Below are 17,659 nucleotides of genomic sequence, written 5' to 3' on the forward strand. Positions count from 1 at the left end.
GGTGAAACACTGCAAACTTCTGCCCACCAACATTTTTGAAATTATCTGAATGTGTCAGTAACATAAACCTGATGCACACTGCCTTCCCAATCGGGAAGACATCCAGAATTGAAGTTTGCTTTATTTATTAAATATGAGGTGTTCACATGACACATGCAGCACATCAGATATACAGTTATTTAATTCAGTCGCAGCCTTTCATTTGCTAATCACACCATGCTATTCACAATTGCCATGTCGTCTCATTTATTTATTTTTGTTTTACATGGGATTTAATGAGTTATAGTTCCTTCGTGAACCGAAATACTGTTCTAAAGGGTGCTTTTTCAAGCTTTTGCACTGACTTCTCTAGGATGTGATGCTTGAGCATAAACAAGAGTTTTGTAGTACACTATTTAGTATAACATCACCCCTTCCTCTTCAACTTGATTCAACCTCCCCATCCCACTGCCTTCTCTGCTGTGTTCCCTGCCGCAGTTTAAGTGTTAGTCCATGCGATTGTTAATAATTCAGAGTCAGCGTTGCTGCACTCTGGTCTGAGGCTGAGCGTGTGCAGAGCAGCGCTGGCTGATACGCTCCTGCAGTCTGTGCACAGAGAGAGAGAGAGAGAGAGAGAGACTGCAGAGAACACTGAGATAATCAAACACACCCTCATACATGCACCCAGGGAACACCAGTCACTGCCCACTCTCTACGGTCCGTCTCTTCTGAGCCTAATTCACTCCCTGAATCTTCTTCTTTTGCGGTTTTCTTGATAGGGACGGATAGAAACCAGGATCATCCAGCCGTCTGTGTTTCTTGACAACTCAAGCTGGAGAAGAGAAGGTGGAAGATGATGGAAGCAAGGCCCAGATGGACCCCACGGTGGCCGGATTGGCGGCTCTCTGTTTGTGTGCTGCTTTTCTGCATGTTTGGGATGGCGGTGGGCCGCAGGGCTCCCAAAACCCCTCGGTGTCCAGCCACCTGCTCCTGTACTAAAGACAGCGCCTTCTGCGTGGACACCAAAACCATTCCCAAGAGTTTCCCGCCAGGAATCATCTCCCTGTGAGTACCGGAAAGATCACGTCTGCCTGTTTCTTCTCTCATTTCTTTTTTTCTTTATATTCAAAAAGGGGAAAGTTGCTCATGACTAATATCACTGACTTGCCATAAACCATTTTCACAGCAGCTTAATAATATAGATTGTCTAGAGATAATGATTTATAGGACAATTTGTCCATTATGTCACTTGTCAAGTGACGTGTGACATAAGGGTTTATGTGATTATAACACAATCAGAAAAATCAGAAAAAACCCTGTCTTCCATATAGTGACAGTTTTTGGCCTGCAAAGCTAAAAAATGACAACAAAACAATATAAAGTAGTAGTATTGCCATATATATTCCAACCTGATATTTTTTAGTCACTGACATTTATTTATAACCTTTGGTAACACATTTGTTGTTGAAGCTGCAGTGGAAGGGATTTATTAGTGAACAATGACTTCGTTTCTCTGTTTGTCACATAAGATCTGTTTCGTGGCTTGAGAAGACTACCGTGTACATATAGTGCATGTTATGTAATGTAGAGTCGTCAAATAGACTACTTTCTGAGAGTCTCGTATGTTGGTGAACTATGACAGATAAACAGAAAGTCAGCTTGCTGAGCTGAGGTCTATATGCTGCTCAGCTTACGTCTGCTGTAGAGACTCAACCACAGAAACCTCAATACAATCACGCTTCTTATCCGCTGGAGAACATAACCGCAGATAGCATTTATTTCATCAACTGGTTCAAGATTTGTCAAGGTTTTTCCTCTCTGTGAGTTTTATATACAGTACTAAATTCAATGAAGTTATCACACAATTACACTATATTTCATTAAATAAAGTCATTAATTTATAAAGACTTATATAACCAGGTTCATTCAGGCTTATTCATATATATTCTGAAGAGAGTATTATTAAAGGCCTTTGATTTCCATTTCATGTTAGCGGAGTAATATAGAGAGTCTTGAACGCTGATGGTGCCCTTATTTTCAGACTGAGAATATAAGAAGCAAAGAAGATCTGTGTCCTACTTTCTAATAATTCATTTGTGAGATCCTTTCAGGTGTGCAGAGCAACTATTCAAGAAAAAGGCCAAACATTACTGCTCAGAATTAGACTTAAATTACTTATAACTATGTAAATGATACAAACATTGGGAAGAAGTGGGGCTACTCCTAAATTATTCATCATGATGCTAGTGTTATACTTAAGTTAAAGCCCCTAAATCTATTATATATATATATATATATATATATATATATATATATATATATATATATATATATATATATATATATATATATATATATATATATATAACTCATGAGTTTTTTTCTTTAAGACGACTGTAAAAGCATTGTGTTGATGATGTCGATGATGATAATGCTAATGCTAATGATTATGATGGTGGTTTCTATTATTCTATCAGGACTATGGTGAACGCTGCTTTCACAGAGATTCCTGAAGGAGCTTTTTCTCACATGCACCTACTGCAGTTCCTGTAAGTACCAAACGCACAATGATCCTCCTCTGCATTTTCTTATTATGGCCTGTGTGTGGAAAAAAAGTGTGAGGATTTTAGTGTTTGTCAGCTGCATGTCTGAGCAGTGTGTAGTGTGATGTGTATCAGTGACAGACCCTCCATTTACAGACTGCCCACACTCACACAACAACAGTGTTTCTGTCCTCCCGCTGTGTGTGTGTGTGTTTGTGTGTGTGTTAGAAAGACACAAGAGAGAAGTTTGTTTTCCAACTTTCGACAGCATGCCAGTTCTTCAGTCACTGAATCAGTAAACAAATTAAAAATGTCCTGCAATATCAGATCTTGTAAAATATATTAGTACAATACATATAACATTTAAAGTGTTTTTGTATGAAAATATGATGTTGTTTGTGTACAGACACTAATCTGCTGTCATATCTGTGGGTCTCGTTCTGTTCCTCGCTGAGGTTTTTGGCATATAGCAGTCAGATGTCATGAAGACGGTGTGCTTTGCCGTGTGTCTGATATTTGAGACCAATAGGCAAGATGTGCTTTCAGTCACAGGAGTTTATTGTGGATTCATAAACTCCAAAGGCAGTGATAATGGATTTACAGGGTGCTCTTTCAGGCAATGCAGCTTTTCAGTGTTTCTGATCTATTAGAAACAGTTCCTAAATGACAAAACTAGATTTGTGCACATACATATTTATATTACATACACTTTGACGTACATGCCTTTTGTAAAAAAGCACACTTTAGCATACTTAAGACTACTTATTATTATTAAGAACTTCAGTGTGCTTTTCTTATCCACTTAAGTAGGACTTAAATATGTCTTTATGTGTAATTTCACAAAAGTTTGAAATATGGTAAAAGTGCACTGCTAAATACTGACAAGGTTTGATGATAAACTAAACACTTAAATGTAGTTTCTATTGAAACTTCTATATTGTGCTTGTAAATGTTTGGACTAATGTGAGAGTGATGCCTCTTTTTCTTAAAGGAATAGCTCACCCTAAAATGAAAATCTGTCAACAGTTACTTAATGAATGCGATTGGCCTCTAAGTAAATCGATCAATGTATATAAGTGAATAAAATAATTACAAATAAATCTTTTCATTAATCAATCATTGATAAAACTGCTGTATTAAATACTTTTTTCCCCTTTTTTTTCACAGTGTCTTTATAAACTGTTTTAGGGGAATGGACATTATTTTATTACGTTAATCTTAACACTCTTAAATTGTGTTTCAAAAATGAACTACTGTCTTATGGGTTTAAAATAACATGCGAGTGATTAAAATAATTTTTAAGAATTTACATTTTTGTGTGAACTATCCCTTTAACAACCTGCTGTATGTGTCTATAACAGTGGGTCCAAACTCAAGCTCATTCAATGATGATGAATCAATGTGAAGTGTGAAGTTGTGAACTAACATGAAAACGTGTGACCAGTAAAAGACTGATACATCACAGTGCAACCTCTTTTTTACATTATTGTAATTTACAACTGTATTAGCTGAAAAATAATTAATAATAATAATAATTGTTATTATTATTATTTGATTTAATTTTTTGGCAGATGGTGAAACACTGCAAACTTCTGCCCACCAACATTTTTGAAATTATCTGAATGTGTCAGTAACATAAACCTGATGCACACTGCCTTCCCAATCGGACGTTAAACTCGGAAGACATCCAGAATTGAAGTTTGCTTTATTTATTAAATATGAGGTGTTCACATGACACATGCAGCACATCAGACTATACAGTTATTTAATTCAGTCGCAGCCTTTCATTTGATAATCACACCATGCTATTCACAATTGCCATGTCGTCCCATTTATTTATTTTTGTTTTACATGGGATTTAATGAGTTATAGTTCCTTCGTGAACCGAAATACTGTTCTAAAGGGTGCTTTTTCAAGCTTTTGCACTGACTTCTCTAAGATGTGATGCTTGAGCATAAACAAGAGTTTTGTAGTACACTATTTAATATAACATCACCCCTGCCTCTTCAACTTGATTCAACCTCCCCATCCCACTGCCTTCTCTGCTGTGTTCCCTGCCGCAGTTTAAGTGTTAGTCCATGCGATTGTTAATAATTCAGTGTCAGCGTTGCTGCACTCTGGTCTGAGGCTGAGCGTGTGCAGAGCAGCGCTGGCTGATACGCTCCTGCAGTCTGTGCACAGAGAGAGAGAGAGAGAGAGAGAGAGACTGCAGAGAACACTGAGATAATCAAACACACCCTCATACATGCACCCAGGGAACACCAGTCACTGCCCACTCTCTACGGTCCGTCTCTTCTGAGCATAATTCACTCCCTGAATCTTCTTCTCTTGCGGTTTTCTTGATAGGGACGGATAGAAACCAGGATCATCCAGCCGTCTGTGTTTCTTGACAACTCAAGCTGGAGAAGAGAAGGTGGAAGATGATGGAAGCAAGGCCCAGATGGACCCCACGGTGGCCGGATTGGCGGCTCTCTGTTTGTGTGCTGCTTTTCTGTATGTTTGGGATGGCGGTGGGCCGCAGGGCTCCCAAAACCCCTCGGTGTCCAGCCACCTGCTCCTGTACTAAAGACAGCGCCTTTTGCGTGGACACCAAAACCATTCCCAAGAGTTTCCCGCCAGGAATCATCTCCCTGTGAGTACCGGAAAGATCACGTGTGCCTGTTTCTTCTCTCATTTCTTTTTTTCTTTATATTCAAAAAGGGGAAAGTTGCTCATGACTATTATCACTGACTTGCCATAAACCATTTTCACAGCAGCTTAATAATATAGATTGTCTAGAGATAATGATTTATAGGACAATTTGTCCACTATGTCACTTGTCAAGTGACGTGTGACATAAGGGTTTATGTGATTATAACACAATCATAAAAATCAGAAAAAACCCTGTTTTCCATATAGTGACAGTTTTTGGCCTGCAAAGCTAAAAAAAGACAACAAAACATTATAAAGTAGTTGTATTGCCATATATATTCCAACCATGATATTTATTTATAACCTTTGGTAGCACATTTGTTGTTGAAGCTGCAGTGGAAGGGATTTGTTAGTGAACAATGGCTTTGTTTCTCTGTTTGTCACGTAAGATCTGTTTCATGGCTTGAGAAGACTACCGTGTATATATAGTGCATGTTATGTAATGTAGAGTCGTCAAATAGACTACTTTCTGAGAGTCTCGTATGTTGGTGAACTATGACAGATAAACAGAAAGTCAGCTTGCTGAGCTGAGGTCTATATGCTGCTCAGCTTACGTCTGCTGTAGAGACTCAACCACAGAAACCTCAATACAATCACGCTTCTTATCCACTGGAGAACATAACCGCAGATAGCATTTATTTCATCAACTGGTTCAAGATTTGTCAAGGTTTTTCCTCTCTGTGAGTTTTATATACAGTACTAAATTCAATGAAGTTATCACACAATTACACTATATTTCATTATATAAAGTCATTCATTTATAAAGACTTATATAACCAGGTTCATTCAGGCTTATTCATATATATTCTGAAGAGAGTATTATTAAAGGCCTTTGATTTCCATTTCATGTTAGCGGAGTAATATAGAGTCTTGAACGCTGATGGTGCCCTTATTTTCAGACTGAGAATATAAGAAGCAAAGAAGATCTGTGTCCTACTTTCTAATAATTCATTTGTGAGATCCTTTCAGGTGTGCAGAGCAACTATTCAAGAAAAAGGCCAAACATTACTGCTCAGAATTAGACTTAAATTACTTATAACTATGTAAATGATACAAACATTGGGAAGAAGTGGGGCTACTCCTAAATTAAATTATTCATCATAATGCTAGTGTTATACTTAAGTTAAAGCCCCTAAATCTATTATATATATATATATATATATATATATATATATATATATATATATATATATATATATATATATATATATATATATATATATATATATATATATATATATATATATATATATAACTCATGAGTTTTTACTTTAAGACGACTGTAAAAGCATTGTGTTGATGATGTCAATGATGATAATGCTAATGCTAATGATTATGATGGTGGTTTCTATTATTCTATCAGGACTATGGTGAACGCTGCTTTCACAGAGATTCCCGAAGGAGCTTTTTCTCACATGCACCTACTGCAGTTCCTGTAAGTACCAAACGCACAATGATCCTCCTCTGCATTTTCTTATTATGGCCTGTGTGTGGAAAAAAAGTGTGAGGATTTTAGTGTTTGTCAGCTGCATGTCTGAGCAGTGTGTAGTGTGATGTGTATCAGTGACAGACCCTCCATTTACAGACTGCCCACACTCACACAACAACAGTGTTTCTGTCCTCCCGCTGTGTGTGTGTGTGTTTGTGTGTGTGTTAGAAAGACACAAGAGAGAAGTTTGTTTTCCAACTTTCGACAGCATGCCAGTTCTTCAGTCACTGAATCAGTAAACAAATTAAAAATGTCCTACAATATCAGATATTGTAAAATATATTAGTACAATACATATAACATTTAAAGTGTTTTTGTATGAAAGTATGATGTTGTTTGTGTACAGACACTAATCTGCTGTCATATCTGTGGTTCTCGTTCTGTTCCTCGCTGAGGTTTTTGGCATATAGCAGTCAGATGTCATGAAGACGGTGTGCTTTGCCGTGTGTCTGATATTTGAGACCAATAGGCAAGATGTGCTTTCAGTCACAGGAGTTTATTGTGGATTCATAAACTCCAAAGGCAGTGATAATGGATTTACAGGGTGCTCTTTCAGGCAATGCAGCGTTTCAGTGTTTCTGATCTATTAGAAACAGTTCCTAAATGACAAAACTAGATTTGTGCACATACATATTTATATTACATACACTTTGACATACAGTACATGCCTTTTGTAAAAAAGCACACTTTAGCATACTTAAGAGTACTTATTATTATTAAGAACTTCAGTGTGCTTTTCTTATCCACTTAAATAGGACTTAAATATGTCTTTATGTGTAATTTCACAATTACTCATGTAATGTTTGAAATATGGTAAAAGTGCACTGCTAAATACTGACAAGGTTTGATGATAAACTAAACACTTAAATGTAGTTTCTATTGAAACTTCTATATTGTGCTTGTGAATGTTTGTGGTTACACATTTGAAAGGATGAAGATGCAATTTAGTACATTTAAAATGTATTATCTTTAAATACAATATTGAATTACAAGCTACTTATATATTTTACTATACATGTGCTTTAGTATGTCAACACATCCAAATAAATGTTCTTCTTTAGAGAAGTAAAATAGTCCTGGCCCTAAGAAATTCTAAATCTGTTGAAGAAGGATGAGAAATGTTCAGCGCAATGAAAGTGCAAGCTCTTATCTTTGTCTCTTTCTCTTTGTTCTGCACAGGCTGTTGAACTCAAACACATTCTCACTGATTTCTGATGATGCTTTCGCCGGTCTTGGACACCTGCAGTACCTGTGAGTATGTTTCCATGTTGCTTGATGGATGGATGGATGGATGGCCTGAATGATAGAGGAGGAGTGGGTTGATGGGTGGACAGATTGAACACTTTTCCAACAGATGGACCGATTAGATGTTTCAGAATGACTTCTGTTGCATTTCAAGTGTGATTTATTCTGATATTTTTTAGACTGGCTTTTGGTCAAATAAATGAACCCCCCATGACCCCCCCTCCCCACCCAATTGAAAATATCCAGGTAAAATCAAATATATTCCAGACTTTTCAAGGGCCCTCTCTTCCTTTGGGGCCCTGGTAATCATTACTGGTTTTACCCCCAGTCCGACACCCCTGTTTGAAAGTGTTTGCTCATCATAACCAGCCACAGAAGGATTATTCCTTTTTTTTTTTTTTTATAAAATCAAGTTTCAAATGAAATGTTTAAAACAGGTCAGAGATCATTTGCACAGCCATTCACAACAATTATCTGTCAGAACATTTATTGATATGAAACAATGTGGCACAATAGCTTTCCCAATGACTACAAAGTCTTCCTATCCATCTCTCGTTCTTTCTACTTTCCTTTCACTGTCAGTTATAGATTTTCATTACCCTTTTGGGGTTTTGCATTTTAGAGTGATGAATCAACAGATGAGCCTCCTGTTGGAGGATGTGCCAAATTCATATTGATTCACCAAAGAGTTTGTGTTCGTTTCTATAAATGAGACAACTGATAAAACCCATTTTCCTTTACAGAATATTAAAAGGTAATTTGGTAGAAGCCAAAAACTCCATTACCGCTCAGTACTTGTATATTCAAAGTAAATAATTTTTTGTATGCTGCAAACATTTAATCAGTGTTGGAGGTAACACTACTGAGTAACGCAAGTTACATAATCAGATTACTTTTTCAAGTAACTAGTAAAGAAACACATTAATTTTTAATTAACAACAACATATCCAACGTATTTAAGTAACACCGGTTACTTTGTTTTCCCATGTATTCACTGACATCTCTCCCGTCCTCATGTTGAGGCTTATTCGTTTCACTTTTGGTGTGAAATGGTTTTTACAGTTACCAGAACATATAACTTTTGGATTTTTTTATATTAATAAACAAACAAGCAAGCCTAGCTCAGGTGGCAAAAGTAACACAAAAGTAAGGTAACATTACTTTCCATGAAGAGTAACTAAGTGACACAATTAGTGGAGTAACTCAATATTGTAATGCATCACTTTTACAAGTTTAAAAATACTGCATTTTATTATATAACAGCATATGTGATGACTCTTAAAAAAGAATCATTTAAATCAAATCCTTTTTGAAAGCCATTGAGATGAATTGGAATATTAATATCTTTCTCCAGGTATTAAAGAGACATCTTTGAGTAAGACTTGTGTGTGCCTGTCTGTGTCTCTCATCTGAATGCAGGTTGTGCAGTGAGTCCTTCTTAAGATTCAGGTAGCGTTGTCTTTCAGACGAAAGCATTGGCAGCTCAATGACTGCAGAAAGAGAGTGAATGAGATAAAAGAGAGAGGGGGGCGGAGGTCTTGCTATTACAAAAAGCTTTTAGCATTAATGAAAACGGCCACAAGCTCAGTGTCATTAAGCTAAAAGCTTTAACAAAGCAAATGCGGCAAGGTTTGCAGACAGAGGCAGGTCTTCAGAAACGGCTTGACTCATGAATCCATCAGGGAACAGGCAGTGTGCCTTTCCATCCTTACTGTTTATTACGGTAGATACAGAGGGAGAAAATATGCCATTTGATTAATATCCCTGTGCTAATCTTCTCTCGCAATGGCATCTAAAACATTTGAATGACTTCACCTGCAATTATCATATTTACAAAAATGTAATTTTATAGCTGTCTGACAAATGAGTTGTTGGTTGAATTTATTCACATGACTGAAATTGTTCATTTAATTCCCATACTGTATTATCTTTTGTCTTCTTTACAGATTTATTGAGAACAACGACGTCCAAGCTCTGTCAAAGCACACATTCAGAGGACTGAAGTCTCTGACACATCTGTATGTATTGCATCTACCTATTATCAATTTTCAGTGTATTGATTCAAAAATAAAACATTTAATAATCGAATAAATCCATGTATATGTATATTTAAAAGTGTCTGTAGCTCCAAAAGAGTCCACAGTCAACATGTTTACATGGTCCAGTCTTCAATACTCTGAGTTAATCACACCGTAGTGTTACTTATTATATCTTATAGATTAGAATAAAGAATGAAGGAATAAATAGATCATGTTTTGTCTCTCTGGTTTGAATTTCCTTCGCGTCAGGTCTCTGTCCAACAACAACCTGCAGGTCCTTCCCAGAGATCTCTTCAAACACCTGGACATCCTCACTGACCTGTATGTACCAGATTCCCAAATATTCCTCTGTGAGGGACTGAGCTTTTTCTTTTAATGTGTACAGATATAAAAATTCCATATATATCTTCACAAGACTAAAAAAAAAAAAAAACTTCTCAATTTATCCATGGATCCCAGAATGAAAACCACTCACATATCAGAGTCAACAGGCAATTTTTTTTTTATTATTATTATTATTTTTTACTATTTTGTACCTTTTTATTTTTCTCTCCAATGCAGAGACCTGCGAGGGAACTCGTTCCGTTGTGACTGTAAGATCAAATGGCTGGTTGACTGGATGGAGAAGAGCAACACTTCAGTTCCCGCCATATACTGCGCCAGTCCTTTTGAGTTCCAGGGTCGACGCATCCATGACCTTACACCACGCGACTTCAACTGCATCAGCGCAGGTGAGCTAGTTCAGACCTTTACATAGGTTATCTGAGACTGGTGGCTGAAATTCAGTGGGAATCTAAATCTGTAAAACATGTCAACTATATTACCAAGCGTATGGGGGGGCATCCTCCCAGACTCCAGTTGTAGGCCAACCCAGACGTTGGCATCACTTTGGTTCCCTTGATAAAAAGCCATTGAAGATAAGCTCTATGACCAACAAAAATGTAAATCACTAAGAGCAATATAGTCTGAAACAGATCCTGAGGCAGTAGAAACTGAAACATAAACTATAAATAAAAAATGGATTAATTTAGCAGACGCTTTAATCCAAAGCGACTTACAATGCATTCAGGCTAACAATTTTCTCCTATCATGTGTTCCCCGGGATTCGGACCCACAACCTTGCGCTTGTTAACACAATGTTCTACCTCTAGAGCTACAGGAACCCTATAATAAAAATATTCAACTTAAGTACATATTTCTGATCTGGCTATTCACTAATATTATTATTAACACTCAAACAATGATGTGCTTGAGTATGTTATTGTGATGTCACAGTTCTCCCCATTTAAAATCCTGGTGTTTTAGAAAGGTAGAAATGCATATTTTATCTTTTAAACTGGAGAGATAGTTTTGAGTTCTGAAACTTATATTATTAAAGTCTTACATCTGTACATATCAAGAACCTTTTGATTCTCCATTTCATTTCACCCCTTAAAAATTTACACAATATACACTGGCTCTGATATGAATTGTTCTTCTAATCCAGATTTTGCGGTGTATGAGACATACTCATTCCAGTCCCTGTCTGTGGAGTCATACGAGTTTAGCGCTGACCAGTATGTAGTTTACTCTCAGCCCAACACTGGAATCTGCACCGTGTTCATTTGGGATCATGTGAACATGCTTTTCAAGACACATTACAACATCACATGTAAGTCAAAAACTACAAGGCTGTAAGTGGACTTTTTTTTTACTTGATATATTAAAACCAATAAAAATAGTAATTTCCATAGTAAATTAACTACGGACATTTTCTCTGAAGCAGTGGGTATAGAAACAACCTTTTTTCATGAGACCTATGTTTTCGCAACAGTAACAACTGAATGTGTTGTTGAATTAATCTTTTTAGACACTTAATTTCACAAGGGAAGGCTCTGAATATTGCAGAGGTTGGAAACCCCTGCTCTGGCGTATTAAATTATTACTAATAATGCATCAAGATTTGTTTGTGCTACATGTTTAAAAAGTAGTTACATTCAGTTACAAATACTAATGTATGTGTATTCCAGCTCGTTCGGCTGTGTATTGTAAACCTGTGGTTATCAACAACACTCTCTACATGGTTGTGGCTCAGCTCTTTGGAGGATCCCACATCTACAAGTATGTTTGACTACTTTTTTAAGATATTTTCAAATATTGTGTGGATATACTTAATAAATTAATAAATTAGCACCACACTACTTGAATGCACCTTTTATTTGGTCAAATATTTCAATACGCAGAGGTTGCTATAGCATCTGTTTGCATGTGCTTATTATCATCATCATTATGACATCATTACAACATCCTGTTGTTGTTGTCAGATGGGAGGAAGGTCCATTGCGTTTCGTCAAAATCCAGGACATCGACACCACCCGTGTCCGTAAACCCAACTTCATCGAGACATTCCAGATTGAAGGAGACTGGTATTTCGCAGTAGTTGACAGCTCTAAAGCCGGATCCACCAGTTTGTACCGCTGGAACAGTAATGGCTTTTACTCACACCAGTCCCTCCATCCCTGGCACAGAGACACTCACATCGACTTCCTAGAGGTGGACGGCAAACCTCGACTCATACTCTCTAGTGCCTCGCAGCCCCCGGTGGTGTATCAGTGGAACCACAGCCAACGCCAGTTTGCCTACCACTCTCAGATCACCGAATCAGGCGATGTGCAGATGGTGAAGCACTTCTGGGTTCGAAAAGTGCTGTATCTCTGCCTCACGCGCTTCATTGGAGACTCGAAGATCCTGCGGTGGGACAACCAGCGCTTCGTAGAGATTCAAACCCTGCCATCACGGGGCTCAATGGCTGTGTATCCGTTCAGCGTTGGAGTGAGGCAGTACCTTCTGCTGGGAAGCGATTATTCGTTCTCTAGGATCTATCTGTGGGATGAGCTCATTCAAAGATTTCAGCCCTTCCAGGAACTCAACATGCTCGCGCCTCGAGGCTTTAGCTTGATTTCTGTTGACAATAAGGATATTCTGTTAGCGGCCAGTTTTAAAGGAAAGACCATGGCCTACCAGCATCTAGTGGTGGACCTCAGTGCCAAATAGGCAGCTGGAGTGGTTTTGTATAAGTGCGTAAATGCCAAGAAGTGCAAAACTTTTCTGCATCTGCATTAACACATGAATTGATTCTATCATTGCTAAATACTCATACACAAGTTACTGTGTAAGCCATCACCAACTCAATAAATATATGTTAAACTTTAAACTGATTACCAATCTTTGGGTCTTTAAATAGACAAAATTAGTGCTGTCAAATGATTAATCACGATTAATTACGTCCGGAATAATTTTTTTTTTTACACATGTATGTGTGCTGTATTTATTACGTATATATAAATAGGCACACATACATGTATATATTTAAGAAAAATATGTTGTTTATATATTAAATATATTTATATGTAAATTAAATTATATGAATATAAATATATACATGTAAATATTTTCTAAATATATACTGTATGTGTGTGTATTTATATATACATAATAAATATACACACACATATTATGTAAACAAAATCTTTACATTTGGATGCAATTAATTGCGATTAATCGTTTGACAGCACTGACCTAAACATTTACCATATGCATTGCAATAAGTACATATTTATTTGATAGGATCTACATTGTTCAGTTTCATATAAAAAAGGTGAATTATATTTTTAGACAGATGTTACTCCCTGATTCGCATATCATCATAACATGAACATGTCTGAAAATACTTTAAGAAAATTGTGTTCCTAAGGAAAATAGCAAGTTTCAAGTCCGTTACTCAGTTGATCTTGACTGTTAAGGCTTCGCTTTAAGGATTTTCTATGCAGATTATTCTCTGAAAATGGACAACAATTACTAACTGGCAGGTCATTATAAATCTGCTGTCATCAGCATGCATTGCAGTAAATGACTGTGGTGGAAATGTCATAAGATGTGTCACAAAATAAAGTTGAAATACCTATCTTTTTATCTTGCACATGAATTTCTTTTCTTTCTGTCCGTCTCTTTCTTTGTGTCTATTCTTCTACCCCCTCTCATTCCTTTTTGTCAGCAGCCTCCATGTCCTCCATGCCAAATATGAAGAGCGTTTTCCTTTCTACTGTCTTCATTTTAGCGCAATCTATTGTGCCAAATTAGTCCGAGACTGTGTGATCATTCATCTTTGATGGAGCAGTGTAGGATCTAAATATATAACTGTTACAGTTGACCAAATCTGGTCTAAATAAAATAAATAAATGTAATGACAGTCAACTATCACATACAAATATTTATTCCGAAGTCTTTCTTGTTTTAAAAAGAAATTATATAGCCTAAATTTAGGCTATATTGTTGATTGAATTGTGTCAGTGACTTTCAAGGGAGCTCTACCCTTACGAAAGGAAAATATATTTACCAATATATTTCTTAAAATATATTGTGTTATATTGTAATATATTATTTTCCCTTTTTATTTTCTAATATATTATATATTTGAATACATTTAATAATATATTGATGATACATATCTAATATATTGCAAAATATACAAATGATTGCTGCTTTCAATATATTGCAATATATTGGAAAAAATTAATATTAAATCCCATATATAAGAATATATGCCTAATATATTACATGATATTTTCCAATATACTGCAATATATTTTTGTTTCATCAGGGTAAAACTGAATAAAATATGCTATGTATAACTTTTACAGTGTGTGAATTATGTTTTATCTCTTTGTGAATTTATTGACCTACTATAATGGGTGGTGGTTTTGCATCTGAGTGGAACATGTTTTAAAATGTACAATAAAAAAAAATCGTTAAAACATTTTAATAGTCTACTAATGTGTGCTCGAGAATGTCCAACCGTGGTGTTTACTTTTAAAGATTTAAATGCTTGGAACGTCTGACATGGCGATGTCGTCATAACAGCCTAAATATGAGACTGTTCTGGATTCTTCGCTGGTTTACCGCGATGTTATTCGCTCGCACATTTTCAAGGATGTAGGCTGCCTACAGCTGGCTATTATTTGCTATCCGTTCCTTGCAGACGGATTTAATCCGCGTTTCAAAATGACATCGGAGACAGGAATGCACGGCCCTCGTACATCTACCAATCTCCCGGACACAAACCAGAGGTCCGCCGTCAGAAAACAGTGGACACGTCTGGAGAAAATAATCTGGCCCGTTGCTCCTGATGGATATATCCCCAACTCTGTCGTCAGGAGCTTGGCTCCGTATCCAAAATTCAGTAGTCCTTTCGCCAACAGGGGGCTCCGAATAATGGCCCAAATAGAAGACGCAGCTGTCCGTTCGGCAAAACATAGGCGAATGTTTAAGTACTGTTTTCTTAAAGAAGAGCAAAAGAACAAGGAAGAAGAGAAAATCAGTTTGGAAAATGTTACAGAAATTGTGCCTGAGGAGACAAACATTACAGCAAGCTTGACATCACTTCAAAATGAGTCCGAGGAGACAAAGACGGGGGCCAGTTTGACTCGAAGAGCTGTGCCCCAGAGCCGATACCTGCTCCAGAACAGACAAGAGTTCCTACAGCAAAATGCTTCTTCTGTAGTGGAACTCCAGATGGAGAGTTCTTCTGTAGATGATCTTCAGATGAAAGACTCTTCTGTAGATGATCTCCAGATGAATGCTGCTTCTGTGCAGGAGTTAAAGAGCGAGGAAGATGGTGAAAAGCATCAGAGCCACCATGAAAAGAGCAATGCTTTTCCCAAAGAGCAGTTAAAGAAAGTGAAGAAAGGTCAAAAGACCGGTTTTAAACTCCCAGAAGATGTGAGCACAAGGTTACAGGTGGAGCAAGATGAGGTGCACCAGGAGATTAAGGAGCAAAAGAAAAGTGATACTACAAACATAAACGCACATGTGCCAGAGATTGGGGCTCTGAAGCGGACCATGCGGCATTCCCCCTTAAAGAAACTGAAGTCCTTTGTTCCACCTCGTCCGCTGCTGGGTGACAGAAGGCCTAATTCTGTCCTCATTTACCTTTACAGGAGATCAAAAGAAGAATCAGCTCATGAAGGGGTGAAGCGGGCTCCAACAGTGGCTTAGACCACAAATAAAACATTTAGTTTTGTGCAAAATAATATTTGTTTTATTTTTTCTGATCAATTAATTAAGGTATGGTCATCTCATGTATTACATGATTTATAACGACCTTAAAATTCAATGTATTTTATGTCCAAAATCAAAGACTGAGTGTGCATGAAAAGGTAACCCTAGAGGTAAATCATCAGTTCAAACAAAATTGTATGCGTGTAAGTCACCTCAAAATATATAGTCTTTTTTATGTAATAAAAAAGGACAAATGGACAAAAGTAAAAGGATAGAGGTAACAACTAATTGTTTTATTTGTTCATGTAACTGTTTTTAAAAGTTATTGTAGCATAAGAGATGCACAGCAGACATACTGTTCTGAGATTTGAGAAAACAGATCATTTGTGTTCCAGAGATATAACAAAATACTAAAATGTGAATATTTGATAAACAATAAGATACTCACTGTTTATTGTTTTTGTTCAATGTATTAGAAAGTGGCTACAAATACAGATTTTCGTCAACACCCTCAGTTCTATCACTTTGATAATATTACATTTCGATATTTTATATTTGTTGAGGAACTGTTGATCACGTGTGAAATTGTAATCTGTCTGCTAACATGAGAATGTGTTTTGAAATGTTAAAACGTCTTGATTGCTGATAAAATTGAAATTATATGACAGTCCAAGGTAAAAAGCACTTTACAAATATCTGACCTCATCAACATCCATCAGTCTGCAACAAGCAGGATCTTCATTCGTTTGAATGGACACTATGAATTACTAAGAGATTACTCTCAGCCATTTTTTATACACCGAGTCAAAATAAAGACATTATGAATAAAGGTTTGTTCTGAATTTTTAAGACATGTTCATTTTCATTCCTGGCATTCAGTGCCTTTTGATCCCCAGAAAAGATCATGATCTTATTGCCATAAAATTTAAAGCAACATCAATAAAAATTAGTTTTGAATCACATTTTAAGGCAATAAGATCATGATATTAATAGGGGACTCGTATAAAGTTAAACAGATCTATCTCAACTGCTATTTGTACCCCAAAATACACATGAACTAGACAAAATGACTGGCAAAATGGGCACTATTTTCTCTAATACATTAGAAGCTGTTGCCCCCATCAAACTGAAAAAGATTAGAGAAAAACGTACTGTGCCATGGTATAACAGTAATACTCTCTCAAGAAAGAAAATAATAGTCTTGAGTATATGGAAAAAAACTAACTTGGAAGTTTTCAGAATTGGGTGGAAAAACAGTATGTCCAGCTATAGACAGGCTCTAAAAACTGCTAGGGCAGAGCATATCCATAAACTCATTGAAAATAGCCAAAACAATCCAAGGTTTTTATTTAGCACAGCTGCTAAATTAACAAATAACCAGATGCCACCCGATTCAAGTATTGCATTAACCTTTAATAGCAATAAATGTTTTAATTTCTTCAATGACAAAATAGATAACATTAGAAATACAATAGCGAATGTAGATTCTACAGCGTCTAATACTTCAGTTTCATCCATCGCACCCAAAGATAAACTGCAGTGCTTTACAACTATAGGGCAGGAAGAGCTAAATAAACTTATCACTGCATCTAAACCAACAACATGTTTATAAGATCCTGTACTCATTAAATTACTGA

General features: G+C 36.6%; 1 protein-coding gene across 4 annotated transcripts; it reads left to right on the forward strand.

Annotated features, from left to right (window-relative positions):
- The first annotated feature begins 620 nt into the window (after positions 1-620).
- Positions 621-13,944, forward strand: lgi3 (leucine-rich repeat LGI family, member 3). 4 transcript variants are annotated; one of them, XM_052562674.1, is made up of 11 exons: positions 621-1,044; positions 2,457-2,528; positions 4,869-5,154; positions 6,577-6,648; positions 7,882-7,953; positions 9,894-9,965; positions 10,236-10,307; positions 10,548-10,717; positions 11,473-11,637; positions 11,996-12,086; positions 12,290-13,944. In XM_052562674.1, exons 3-11 carry the CDS (start codon positions 4,943-4,945, stop codon positions 13,017-13,019), a joined length of 1,656 nt encoding a protein of 551 aa, XP_052418634.1. In that variant the 5' UTR covers positions 621-1,044; positions 2,457-2,528; positions 4,869-4,942; the 3' UTR covers positions 13,020-13,944. The 4 variants fall into 4 exon arrangements, with proteins under 4 accessions (XP_052418634.1, XP_052418636.1, XP_052418635.1 ...); XM_052562676.1 differs by lacking the exon at positions 2,457-2,528 and having other exon boundaries at positions 621-825; positions 4,936-5,154; XM_052562675.1 differs by lacking the exons at positions 2,457-2,528; positions 4,869-5,154 and having other exon boundaries at positions 622-1,044.
- The last annotated feature ends 3,715 nt before the right edge of the window (positions 13,945-17,659 follow it).

The sequence above is a fragment of the Carassius gibelio genome, chromosome B8, assembly GCF_023724105.1.
Source record: "Carassius gibelio isolate Cgi1373 ecotype wild population from Czech Republic chromosome B8, carGib1.2-hapl.c, whole genome shotgun sequence".
Lineage (NCBI taxonomy): Eukaryota > Metazoa > Chordata > Actinopteri > Cypriniformes > Cyprinidae > Carassius > Carassius gibelio.